General features: G+C 33.1%; 1 protein-coding gene across 1 annotated transcript; it reads right to left on the bottom strand.

Moving 5' to 3' along the window:
- Positions 1-3,954: 3,954 nt before the first annotated feature.
- Positions 3,955-13,191, bottom strand: LOC143589376 (5'-adenylylsulfate reductase-like 5). The gene is made up of 5 exons (XM_077070152.1): positions 13,148-13,191; positions 9,222-9,415; positions 7,692-7,873; positions 6,710-6,834; positions 3,955-4,484 (listed from the first exon to the last, which is right to left on the bottom strand). The coding sequence occupies exons 2-5, from the start codon at positions 9,387-9,389 to the stop codon at positions 4,084-4,086; spliced, it is 876 nt and encodes a 291-aa protein (XP_076926267.1). The 5' UTR covers positions 9,390-9,415; positions 13,148-13,191; the 3' UTR covers positions 3,955-4,083.
- Between the last annotated feature and the right edge of the window lie 1,143 nt (positions 13,192-14,334).

Below are 14,334 nucleotides of genomic sequence, written 5' to 3' on the forward strand. Positions count from 1 at the left end.
CATGTTTTAGCAATCAGAAATAAATACATTACCTAACCAAATTTAATTTTTCACCAACTATTTTTATGAAACTATACAACCATATTCACTACATCTTATAAAACCATCTCAAACTTTTTTTACTTTCTTATCACAAGATCCTCATTTTTAAAAAAAATATATTTGTTAACGTCGTCATTTATAGTAGTGGTATTCAACAACCCGATCAACAACATGCCAATTCCCACCACTATAAACGACGACGTTAACAAACATATTTTTTAAAAAAAATGAAGATCTTGCGATAAGAAAGTAAAAAAGTTTGAGATGGTGAAGATGGTTTTATAAGATGTAGTGAATATGGTTGTATAGTTTTATATAAATGATTGGTGAAAAATTAAATTTGGGTAGGTAAATGTATTTATTTCTGATTGCTAAAACATGCCGACTAGGAGAAACAAAATTGACGGCTAAGCGAAGCTGGCTAAATAATTAATTGAGTAGGTAAAAATATTTAATTTTGGGGGCTAAATTTACACCGGCTAAGAAGGCTAAGTGAAGCCGGCTAAATATTTAATAGAGTTGGTAAGTTTGGTAAAATATTCAATTTTGGCGGCTAAAATTAGACGGCTAAATGAAAAAAGAAGGCGGCTAAGTGAAGCCTTAACCTACAAACCGAGTTGGAGCCGGCTAAGAAGGAATATTTGGAGCCGGCTAACTAAATAGACACGTATCCTGAAGCCGGCTAAGAGTCAAAAATGCCGGCTAAATAACAAAAGATGTAGGCTAAGTTTAGCCGCCTTTGACACATGTCGAATTTTTATTGGCTAAAGGTGGGAACCGTTTACTTTTCATAAAATTCCGTGCCCATAAAGTGGCGGCTAAGGCTTAGCCGGCTTCGATGACGTGTCAGTTGTTTATTTGTCAAAAAACCAATGATTAGAGAGATATAAGCTAAAATATGTATGTCTATTTTGATAAATTCTTGGTCAAACATATTTATTTTGGTAATTTTTCCATATATTTTCCCCTTATTTTACTTTCTTTCATTATTCCACTAATTTATATTTCTGTTATTTTTTTTCCTATTTCCCTTTTTTTCATACAAACACCATTTATGTTAATTTTGTATGTTAATCAATATTAGTAAACATCATAACATGTTTACAATCATCATTTGTTCAACTTATGTGACATCAACAATGAACTACGGTTTAAATTAAGGATGTCGTTAACCCATCCGTGTAATGTTTGAACATCTGCAATCATCATTTGGTTCAACTTATGTGACATTAACAATGAAGTACGATTTAAATTAGGGATGTCGTTGACCCATTCGTGTAATGTTTGAACATTATTTCACATTAAACCCACAAGACTTACAACATCAAAGCTGTATATTTCAAGAAAACAACGATTTAGTACAAGAGATTAAGCGGCAGTAACATGCATGCAAATGGTGAAATTAGAAATGATGGTTGGGCTTAAACTGAGGTTTGCAGGTGGCTTAAATTTGAAATGAGGGTTGCAAAGTGCATTTAGCTGTTGACCACGTGACTTTATAAAATTAAAAGATTTTATAAAAATAGAACTCTTATAAACAAATTTAATATGTTTAGATTTATTATAAAACTTATAAAAGGAGGAAAATTTACGTACAAATGAAATTAACGTGCTAATTGTGATAATCAGGTAGAGTAATAGTATATACACGTATGGTAAGTATGTAATTACATCATAGAGTAATTATGTAATTACTTTACTTAATTCGCACAATTAGCACGTTAATTTTATTTGTGTTTAATTCAAACCTTTTATAAAAAAAGATATCTTTTATAAAATGGATGTACGAAAAGATGTTGGAAGAATGCTGCACAACATGGTTGCGATGTCTTAAACTCAACGTACGCATATTGATACAAGATTTCACCATTTGGTTGAGTTTTGGATTTTTGGCACAAATCCACCCATGCCCAAGAAGGCTTGTTCATGACAATCGAAAAAAGTTTTTAGGTCAAATGCTACAAGAAAAAAAATTAAGTCAAAAGTAAAATGATATTTTTATTGGGATTAAACAATTAAGTTAAAACATTAACAATACATATTAGCAATTAAGTTTAAAAATTAAAATGACATTTTTATTGGGTTTAAACAATTAATTTTAAAAAATTGAGCCTTAAGTAAAAACTGACTTAAATGAATTGTGCAATTGAGTTTAAACATTAAAAATACATATTTTTTTCGGGTCTACCGAGTTGATCGGGGTTGGAGTCGTCGCTCTCCATGAAACCCCCCCCCTCCTCAAAGTCGGCTCTCCCAAAAATGTTTGAAAGTACTTCCCAAATAAGTGGTAGCTTAAGTGCTTTCTAAGATGTCAATCCTAGTAAAATCGAATACTTGAAAAATAAAAGTAAAAATATATGAGGAAATCGACTGTTGTTACGGGTCCACGGTCGAACCTTGGGTATACTTTGAAGTTGCCCGCTTACCTGCCACTTCATTGTAAATCGTTTGGATGTTTCTATGAAATATAAAAGAAGCGTTATGATTGTTTATACTAGTCTTTTTCCCATATTTGAGAAGCTCTTGGAAACTAAACCTAGACTTTAAAGTCAGAAAAGCTAAAAAAACACGGATCATCCAAAATTAAAGATCATCTATTAGCAAGAGAGTATTGTTTGTGAGGCCATTATAATATCTATATCGAAGCAAATTTTGTATTGGTGAGTGATAATCCCTACCAACACCAGGAAGACTGGTATAAGTGATCACCAGATAGATTTGTGACATGAGAGAGGTGATCACTATGAAGATTAGTGAGAAGATTGACGTGTGATCACTACCCAGAAGGCTAGAATAGTGAGAAGATTGAGTGGTGACCAACACCATATTAGTGAGACAATTTAGAGGTAATCTCTACCTTGATTAGTGAGACGTTATAGAGATAAATCATTACCTTATTTTGTGAGGCAATTGTAGTGATTCGTTCCACATTGTTACAAGTAGGAAGTTGTGCTGACCTTTACACTTCTAGAATAAACATTGTAAATGTGAATACTGTTTTGATCTCTGAGATGTTCTTTTTAGCATAAACTCTTAATGGATACCTATGAGTTGATGCAAGGTGAGTTATTTACATTGGCAAACACATAAATGTTTTCCATGGTGTTGGAAATTTAGGCATTCGACTATCTATCACTCGATTTATGATTTTCAGTCGATTTGAGTTGGTACATATAATCAAGAGTTAATACATGATCCTAAGAAACTATTTAGATAAGTTTAATCTTCCTGAGTTTCAATTCAAATAATGAAATATGTCATTCAAATAATCAATTAACCTATCGTACCATTAACATTCAAATAATTAAGAGATTTAGTGTAAGTTTTAGACAATTTTTTTTATCTAGAAATACTAAAAACCGGGGCTATACTGGAGGGGCGGATGCCACCGGATGAGAAACATTAGTCGATGTTTAGTGTTCACAAATTTTTTTGTCTGTCATTGGTAAGGGTGTTGGTATTAATAATTTTTAGGTGTTGGTTGTCACCATGATCTCTGAACTACTGGTGTTAATGTTTCTAATATTAACCCTTTAACTAGCCATAGTTATTTTTCTAATAAGATTAATTGTTGAGATTGACATGTGCTTTCTATGTACTATGTTAAGAAACAACCCACACTTAACAACACAAAGGGGAATATTATTTTAGAAAGAGAGAATAAACAGCAAGGACATGTTGGAATGTGTTGTCACTTGTCTACAATGGTCCAAACCGGATATGATTATTTGGCTTATGGGTTAGTGGTCCAAACCGGATATTATAATTTGGTCAAACCAAATGCACCATAATATCTAATCTACTCCCTTTGACAATTTCCAATTCATTTAACAAATTTCAATTCCAAATCTAACTCCCATCTTAATTTTCTAATTTTGAACTAAATTCATTTTAGATCATTAAAAAAACACATAAGAAGAAACACATCATATATTACACACAACTTGTTCACCTCATTCAAACTTTTATAAAAGTGACAAAGCAAATCTTTATCATTGTGCGCACTTATACCCTACAAATCAACCACTATACTCACCACCTTCATTCCCTTGCAGAAGATGACTCTCCCAACGACACCGACGCCAAAGACGACGCTAAAACACGCGCACCTCGTGCACCGTGATGAAAGTTCCTACTTTTGCTAATGGTAAACTTACCAAATACAGACTTCACGTTAAACAAGTGAAGCGCGTGAGTCAAAAGCTGTCTTGACTCCCCAAAGATGGCTAGATTCAACCTCGGAATGTATGTAACCCACAAAGCTACCACATTGGATACAATGTCGGGACATAACAATAACACCACCTTTAATGATACGAATAATAATGAAAAGACTAGATAGGGTTCATCCTTCCATGAGTGAAGAGCTTGGGAGGTGTTTTCATCAGAAGAAGAATACCATTGATCATCATCTTCCGTGATGTTCATTGCATACTTGAGTCCTAAAAACGTAGGGATTTAAGAATCATAAAATATTAGAATGATAACTTCAAGATAGGGACTAGCCGAGCTTAAACATCGATCCCAATCTCGAGCCCAAAAATAAGCTTGTTAATTAAACCAACACGACCTGGCCGCGAGCCTAAACGAGCTTATAATTTATAATACGTATTTTTATAAGAATTACTATTATTACTATATATAAAGTTATGACATAAATAACTAAACAATTTACATTATGTTGTATATAAAAACTGGAATTAAAATATACATAAAAATTAATTTTAAATGTATATAAATCTATATCTATAATATAATATATATAAACGAAAACCCAAAAATCCTAGGTGTCGTGATGTGGTCGTTCCCCCCTTTTTTGGAGTCATCAGATTTGCTTAATTTTTAAATGGAGGCTTCTCATGCATTTGACCCGAATTCACGGGTATGGGTCTTATCAAACCCATATATTTCTTAAACGGGTTATAACATCTCATTAGATTAAAAACTAATCTCACCAAATATTTGATATAATAATCCTATAAAGTAGGGATATACTAAAAATTAATATATGATTTATTCAAAAAAGATATATATTATTTATAATTAAAAAAACAATTTGTAGTAAAAAAAAAATAAACGGGTCTTTGGCCTCATCAAACCCATATAGCTTTTAAACCGGGTTATAACATCTCATTTATTTGTGAAACAATTTATCATCAAACCATAAGTATATTATTAACTTTCATACAATAAAAAAAGATAAAAATTCAAAAAATACATAAATATTATAAACAAATAATATAAAACAACACCCGTAATACGGGGGATAAAAACTAGTTAATAATATATAATAAACAAGCCAAATTTAAGCCCAAGCTTCACTTGTTACCGAGCTTGAGCTGGCTTGGGAGGCAAAACGAGCCAATTATTTTTTATTTTATACAATTTATAATAAAATATAATAATAATATAAAACAATCAAATATATATTTTTATATATTTGAATAATCAAATATATACTTTTATAACAATTATTATCACATATAGAGCAATGACAAAAATAACTAAATAATATTGATTCTTTATATATAAGAATTATAATTAAAGATATATAAAGACTAGGGTGAGGTTACTGTACAATAATTGCTTAACGTACAATAGGTACGCGAATCACGCTCAATGGCAAAAACAAAACGCTCGAAAGGCAAAAAAACTAAAACGCTCAGCCAAAACACTAAAACGCTCAGCCAAAAAACTAAAACGCTCAGCCAAAATACTAAAACGCTCAAAACGGTTTTCGTGAAGAAAAGTAAACACATTGATCAATTAATGATCCAAAATTGTTTATTTCGGTGAACCAATGATTAATTGGATATGTATTGACGATTTAGAGATCTTGTGATGCGATTTCATTGATCGATTTCATGAATATAAGTATTCTTGTACCTAATGTACGTTAAGCAATTATTGTATTCTATCTTTTCACATAAAGACTAATTATAAACTAATTAATCCCAAGGCAAGCTCGAGCTATGGAAATACTAAATAGAGCCTGAAACGAGCCAAGCTCGAGCCTAGTCTCGAGCCTAAACATAAGCTTCTTTAAATAATGAGCCCATGCTTGAGCTTCACTTTTCATCGAGCTCAAGCTGACTCGCGAGCCTATTATTTATATAATTTTTTTAATATGATAAATATATATACTTTTATAATAATTGTTATTATATATAAAGTTATGATAAAAATATATGTTATATGCAAAAAGTAGAATTAAAATAATTCACGAGCTCGTATGTGATAATAATTGTTATAAAAATAATTCACGAGCTCACAAGCCAACACACACCCTATTATTTCTATATCTAAAGTTATGAAAAATTATATGCTTTCTATAATAACGATTATTATATATAAAGTTATGAAAAAATAACTATATAATATACATTATGTTGTGTATTAATAAAAAATTAAAATACTAATAAAGAATAATTACAGATGTATTATGTATATAAATTAATTCAGAAATAAAAAACGAACTAAGCCTGAGCCTAGCTCAAGCTTGAAAAACTACTCGCAAACAAAGCTCAAGCTTTAGAAATAGAGCTAAAAAACAGCTCGTACTGTCGTAAGTTAAACAAGCCGAGCTTGGTTCAGCTCATTTACACCTCTACTTCTAAAAACAACAAGACAAAAATAGTTGCTGAAACTGAATATTTAAAAATGTTACCTGTAGTTGTTTGATAGAACTCTGAAAGGGAGTTCAAATCTTTTGGACCATGATAATGAACACGATCTGTTTTGTTTGCTATTACAATTGACGGGACACGGTGAATTCCATGCATAGAGAAAACACTGCACAAATTACACGAACCGCTTAAGCTGACGTGGCAAGATGAGCGGGTTGAGTTTACCTCAAAAGGACAAAATGGAAAGCTGACCTCAAAACATTTTTTTGTCTATTTATTATAACACAAGTAATGAATTAATGATAATTGAAATCAATACTATATCAAAAAAAATTGAATCTTTAAGTAAAAAATTTTAAGAATTTGCACGCATAAAAAATAGACTTTGGACAACTCTAAATTCGTTACACCCACTTGACCGATTTATAGAACAGTAGACAAACCGAGCATTTAGTGAATCGTTCGACGGGAAGTTCGTTTATTTAATAAACGAACGAGCATAAAAACATGTCTCATTTGTTCATTTATGTTCATGAACATTCGTTTTAAATGCATTTATGTAAGTTTGTTTACAATTGTTTGTGTTTGTTAGTTTACGTTTGTTTAAGTTCGTTCACTTATGTTTGTTAATATATTCATGTAAACTTTTTAGGCCCACTACAATTAAGTCTTTAGCAGAATAGCAGTTAAGTTTTAGACCCAACATGTTGTTCACATTTACAGTTATTTGGTTTTAGCTCAGTTAAGTCCGTTGATTTATGTTCACTATGTCTGTTCGTTTAGACTTAATGAACGAACATGAACATGTTCATTTCTTAACAAACATGAACACATTCATTTTATTAGTGAACAAACACAAACTAGAAAACCCCGTTCGTTTAACGAATATAAATTTGGGCTGCAACATCTTGGAAAAACATTCAATTTTTGAACTCCGTTCGTGTTCGTCCAGTTCATTTACACGCTAGCGGTAACCGTTAATGAACAGATGTTTATAGAAACTGATTTAATGCAATAACTTACATTGGTAGGTTTGAAGATTGTTCAATCTTTACATGCTTCATTTGTGGATACATTAATGCAAGAGCATCAAATTTGGGCTGCATAATCTTGGAAAACGGGCACCACGAAGCATAGAATAATATAACTGTATATGTGTTTGGTTTAGACGATCTCAACATATAATTAAGTAACTCCCCATCAATCTGCACCCGAAAAATGATCAATAACAAAATCAACTAATATTAAAGAAGTGTATTTGACATTAAATATACAGCTCATCCTATTGTTTTCTTGCTAATTTGAATCTAAATCCATAGTTTATATTAGGGTTGTAAACGAACCGAACTGAACCAAAGCTAACCAAACAAGGCCGTATTCATGTCCGTCCATTAAGATTTTATCGGACAAGCGAATAGTTCATGAACACCTAAGTGAACGAAATTTCTTGTTTGTGTTCATTCATTAAGGAAATGAACTTGTTTGTGAATCGTGAGTGGTTCAGTGACACAAACAATATTCTATTTGACTTGGCTGACCGAGAATGGTTAGTGTCAACGGTTCCGTCCGGCTACCAAGTTTGTGTTGGTGTTTTTTTGAACATTCATATTCATATGTTATTTTTCTTATAAACTAATCACATAATATATTTTTATTTTATAGTTATTATTATTTATATGATAAGATTAGATAAGCCATTCAAAAAAAAAAACCATTAATGAACAAACAGCATTAACACACATAAACAAACATCTTATCGAACTTCCACGAACACAATTGAACAGATAAGGCCTTTGTCCGTGTTTGTTCATTTAGTTTATCAAACAACAATCCTTATTCATGTCCGTTCATTTATAAAACGAAAATACATAAAGTAACATCCAGCCAAATAGCTTGCCGAACGTTCGGTTCGTTTACAACCCTAGCTCATATGAATAATTCTATAATGAGATTCAGGAGCAACTTCAATTCAATTTGATCATTAAAACAGGAACTTGATGCAAAGTGTAAGGGGCTGTTTGGTAGGCTCTTAATGAGGCTGTTTACATACACCCAATGTTGTAAAAATCCCGTATAGGCGCCGATTAGTCCACGATTTAATACTAGTCAGTATTCCACTGACTAGCAACCGATCAATCGCTAATTGGTCAAAACTGAACATTTTATATATAAAATTCGGTATATATACGTATACTAGAAAAATTATATTTAAATTCCAATCCGATTAATCCCCGATTTATAAAATAGTCAAAATTATAGTCGCTAATTGGTCAAGATTGATCAAAATTGAAGATTTATATATATATATATAAAATTAGGTAGATATATGTATGTATATTTGAATATCGCAGTAGCACCTAGGGATTTCTACAGCACTGGACTTCCACTTCTTAATGGTTAAGTTTCACAGGCATGTTGAACGAACGATTCTCTCTCTTTATGATTTTCCCCAAATTAAAGTTAATGACCTAAAAACCTAAAATTAAAAATTTGAAAAAAATACAATTGAATAAAATCAAATGCCCTAACCTATAATAATAATAATATTGTTACCTGTATGGGCGGAGAAGAAGCGATAGCGGTAGGGCACTGAAGCTTTAGATCGAGAAGGAACGGATGCATTTGAGTTTGAGTTTGATGAAGGCATGCGAAGGCCGGTGAGGATGTAAACAGCAGCCTCATGAACATGAAACACAACGCTAATTTCATTGACGACCCCATTATTATCAATTAACACAACCACAAGCCTATTGATTCAACGATGCCTATTTCACGAGAGTGACGATGATTTGGAAAAATCTAATCAAAATGTTATTTCTTGTTATTGTTATTTTATCTTCATGTATGTATCTATATTTATTATTGTTTGTTTGTTACCAAATGGGCATGTGGCTAGTGGTCTCGATTGTTACTTGTAAAGTTTTTATATATTTCTAATTCTACGTCCATTTTCTTAAAAGTAATAATTGTATTTATTATATTAATATTATTACTGTTTGTGTTAATCCCAAAACAGATTAATGAGGACGTAACTAAATTTAATTAAAAACGAACACAATTTATAACTTAGATAACAAAAATACGGGGATCTAAAGGTGCCCAAAGGAACACCACCGTCTTGCCTAAAGGAACACCACCGTCTTGCCTGATTGTATTAACACTTGAAGCACTAACAAGCGATTGATTCGTCGTCGATCCTTTTCAGTTATTAATTTCATAGGAAGTAGCAAGAAGCGTTACAAGAGTGTCGCCGGCGTCAATCAAAAGTATCATTTTTCCTTTTAAGTAAACTTATTGAAACATTAGCAACAAATTCATAATGGTAAACCTTACATAAACGCTATGGGTGCACCTAAGAAATGCGAATTTTATGGTATTGAAAATGGTTCAAACAACTAATGGGAAGATGAAAGTGCGTAGAAGTAAAGAAATCAACATATTTATTGTGGTGCGTCATATGAACATCTTCGAGATATTTCAGCCTCCACTCAAGTCGGATCATGTAATCATACAAGGAATCCTCATCGTAAGTCCTTTAACCACCTTAGAAATACTTTGTGCTTGTCGAAGTTGTCGGTCTTAGAACCATTGTATGCGTTGCTCATTTTTAGAGGATGAAGCCATAAAGAAGGAAGAAAAAACACAATGATATCAAAAGGAAGTTTAGAAAGTTGTAAACGAGAAAAAAAAAAGAGAAGCAAAATAGAAACCCTAAAAACTTACATAAGATTTTGACATTTAATGCAGAAATCAAAGGCCCTAGAAAGTTCCGCGGATGCTAAGCATCCTAGCAATCATAACACGACATGTCAGCCACCAGCCCTGAAAGCCGAGGGATATGAGAGACAATGTACACACACCCACCCACCCACACACACACACCGTCTTGCCTGATTGTATTAACACTTGAAGCACTAATTTAGATAAACGTTTTGATTTTTTACGTTTTTTATTTCATATATATATGTGTGTGTGTGTGTGTGTGTGTGTGTAGGATTAAGATCGTGTGAGGACCATTTTGGATTACAAAAAAGTCATTCAAGAAAAAAAATATAAAAATTTATAAAATGCGAAATAAAAAAAAGTAAAAAACCAAAACGTTTATCTAGCACCCTGGTTTCATACAAAATCTCGATTTTCTAAATTATACATATATGTATAATACTTATTAACATGTATATACATATATGTATATATACATGTTATTTTAATAAACATATGTACAATTAAGATACATGATAACATACATATATGTATATTATATAACAGGCAATTAAGGTGCTGTTTGTTTTTGCAGACATAAACTGTCTGCAAGCTGATTTCATCTGTTTTCATGTCTGCAACTGAAGATGTGGTCTGAAGATCTGCAAGCTGAAAATATAAGACTGTTTGTTTTTATAAGCTGATACTGTCTGCATAACTGTCAAACTTATCTCACAAGATAGAAGTCATTTATTCAAGTTACATCTAGTTTTTAGTCTTTGCTTGCCATGCCGATTTGGTTTTGGTGGGTGGTGGAAGGTGGTGGTGGTGGATGGTGGTAGTGGCGGCGGACGGTGGGTAGTGGCGGTGGATGGTGGTGGTGGACAATGGGTGGTGGTGATGGATGGTTTTGGTTGGTGGTGGACGGTGGTGGTGATGGATGGTGGTGGTGGTGGGTGATGGATGGTGGTGGTGGCGGTGATGGATGGTGGTGGTGGTGATGGATGGTGGTGGTGATGGATGGTGGGTGGTGGACGGTGGTGGTGATGGATGGTGGTGGTGGTGGCGGACGGTGGTGGTGATGGATGGTGGGTGGTGGACGGTGGTGGTGATGGATGGTGGGTGGTGGACGGTGGTGGTGGCGGTGATGGATGGTGGTGGTGGTGGCGGTGATGGATGGTGGTGGTGGTGGGTGATGGATGGTGGTGGTGGCGGTGATGGATGGTGGTGGTGGTGGCGGACGGTGGTGGTGATGGATGGTGGGTGGTGGACGGTGGTGGTGATGGATGGTGGGTGGTGGACGGTGGTGGTGGTGGTGGCGGTGGATGGTGGTGGACGGTGGCGGCGGGGTACGGGGGTGGTGGTGGCGGCGTACGGTGGGTGGTGGTGTTGGCGGACGGTGGTAGGAGCAGTGGATGAGAGGGTGGCTGCAAAGGGAGAAGAGTAGGGTTTTTTTGTGAAGATGTTTTAAGCAAGATTTCCTTGCTTTTCTTTTAAGATGAAAGAAGATAACTTCAGATCTGTTTTAAGAAAAAAAACAAACAGTCTTCAAGGGTAATGTCTGCGCGCCTGCAGACATTAGCTCCTTGAAGATGTTTGAAGAAAAAACAAACACCCCCTAAATGATAATATACATATATGTTTGATTTAGCAAAATTGAGAATTTTTATGAAACCGGGATGCTAGATAAACGTTTTGGTTTTTTCTACTTTTTTAAATTTGTTGTTTTTTTTTGTTTTTTAATATTTTTTTGAATGGTTTTTTTGTGATCCAAAATGGTTCTCTTAGGATCCTCACACTATATATATATATATAGAGAGAGAGAGAGAGAGGAAAGATCAAAAGATAACTCCATGTTTGGGTGAGAATTAGAGAACTCCTAACAATAGGGTTATAAATGTAAAATTGCTTTTCTAAGATCTGGACATACGTCGCATCCTTACCTGTTTCAAATCTTAATCGTGTGATGGTTTCAATAAACATATCATAAAATAATCATAGTTGATTATTCTGAACCCTAATTACTGAAGATCAATTCCATACTCGTGCATTGTTACATCTCGTCTTCTATTGAAGATGGATTCAACATGATTTCAGTCGTGTTAACATAGAAATTTTGGTAATCCTGATTGAATTGTTATCTTTTACCGATTCATGTTTGTTTGACTAGTTTACAACCATTTTAACGTTAAATCGATTAGGTGTTGTTTTTCTGAAAGTTCTTTAAGCAAAATTGACATTGTAACTCAACAATTTGGTGTTTAACGGTTGCTTATTAATGATAAACCATAAATTGTTTGATTGGAGTGCCTAACTGAGTTCCTTTCATGATTTTGATTCGAATTCTGTCAATTTTAATGGTATACCACTGTAATTTGTTGGTGTGGATCAACAAGGTAACATTTTATTTACATAATACATATATGTAATATAATTTTACATATTACGTATATGTAATATAAATTAGTATATGATTAATATATATTTAATCAAAATTAATTTGTTCATCAATAGTTATCACGTTATTTCTCAAGTTGAACACCATATTTGTGTGATTACACTGCCCAATGGAGCTCCTATGTTGAATGGAGCTCATATGTTGATGTTGCTTCAAGTTTTATAAATTCCACTTGTAATCTCTTACATTTTTTTATATTGAATAACAAGGTAGAATCTTATTTTACATAGTAAACAACATCCTCATAAACATTAAACACACCGCTAATTTCATTGACGACCCCGTTATCAATTAACACAGCATAACAACGACGACAAACCTATTGATTCAACGATCTGTTTGATTCAATGGTTTTGAAAACCTGAGAGACAATTTGAGGAAAGTGATGATGATGATATGATGATTAGGAAAAATCTAATTAAAAATATTCTTACTTGTTTTGTTATTTATTTATTTTCATGTATGTATATTTATTGTTTGTTACTAAACGGGCACGTGGCTAGTGGTATCGATGTAACTTGTAAAGTTATATATATATATATATATATATATATATATATATATATATATATATTTCTAAATCATTTCTCTTAAAATTTGTGTTTGTACTTAATTTTATTATTGTTTTACGTTAATCACAAATAGAATTAACGAGAATGCAACATAATTTGTAACTTAGATAACAAAAATACGGTATAGCTGACGATATTTTCAATTTCCTACTCAAGCTTATACTTTCAATGAAAAATTATTCTTAACATTTCACTTCATACACGGTGAGACGTCACATGGGGATTGATATGGAAATCTAAAGGTAACCAAAGGAATACTAACTCCTTATCTGATCATATCAGCACTTGAAGCACTAACAAACGGTTGATTCGTCGTTAACCCTTTTTCCTCTGTCAATCCTGGATGAAGTAAAAAGAAGCATTCCAAGAGGTGTGTTGGCTCTTGTCAAAAGAATATCATTTGTTTTTATAAGTAAACTTATTTAAGGACCAAAAGTAGAGCAAGGTGGAATTAGAGTTATGGCATCAACAATAATTTCGTAAACCTTACATAAACTCTATGCACCTGAGAAAAGTGATATGTATGGTATTAAAAAAAGGTTCAAACAAGTCGAGGGAGGATGAAAATGCATAGAAGTAAAGAAATCAACATACAAATTGTGGTGCATCGTATAGCTATCTTCGAGATTCAGTGACCACTTTAGAAATACTTTGTGCTTGTCGAAGTTGTTGATCTGAGCACCGTTGTACGCGTTGCTTATTTTAGTGGATGAAGCCATAAAGAAGGAAGAAAAAACACATAGATATTAAAAGGAAGCTTAGAAAGTTGTAAACGAGAAAAAAAAAAGAAGCGAAGCAAAATAGAAACCCTAACAAGATATATAAGATTTTGACATTTAATGCAGAATCTAAAGGCCCTAGTAAGTTTTGCGGATGCCAAACGTCCTAGCAATTATAACACGACATGTCAGCCACCAGCCTAGAAAGCGGAGGG

Source organism: Bidens hawaiensis, unplaced genomic scaffold (genome assembly GCF_021521415.1).
Source record: "Bidens hawaiensis isolate Kalapana, Puna unplaced genomic scaffold, B.hawaiensis_p1.1 tig00037431_1, whole genome shotgun sequence".
NCBI classification, from domain to species: Eukaryota; Viridiplantae; Streptophyta; class Magnoliopsida; order Asterales; family Asteraceae; genus Bidens; species Bidens hawaiensis.

Coding starts and splice junctions, on each gene's coding strand:
- LOC143589376 (XM_077070152.1), bottom strand. CDS start 9,389: ATGGGGTCGTCAATGAAATTAGCGTTGTGTTTCATGTTCATGAGGCTG. Junction 7,874..9,221: donor CTTCTTCTCCGCCCATACAG/GTAACAATATTA, acceptor TTTCGGGTGCAG/ATTGATGGGGAGTTACTTAA. Junction 4,485..6,709: donor GTTCTATCAAACAACTACAG/GTAACATTTTTA, acceptor CTACGTTTTTAG/GACTCAAGTATGCAATGAAC.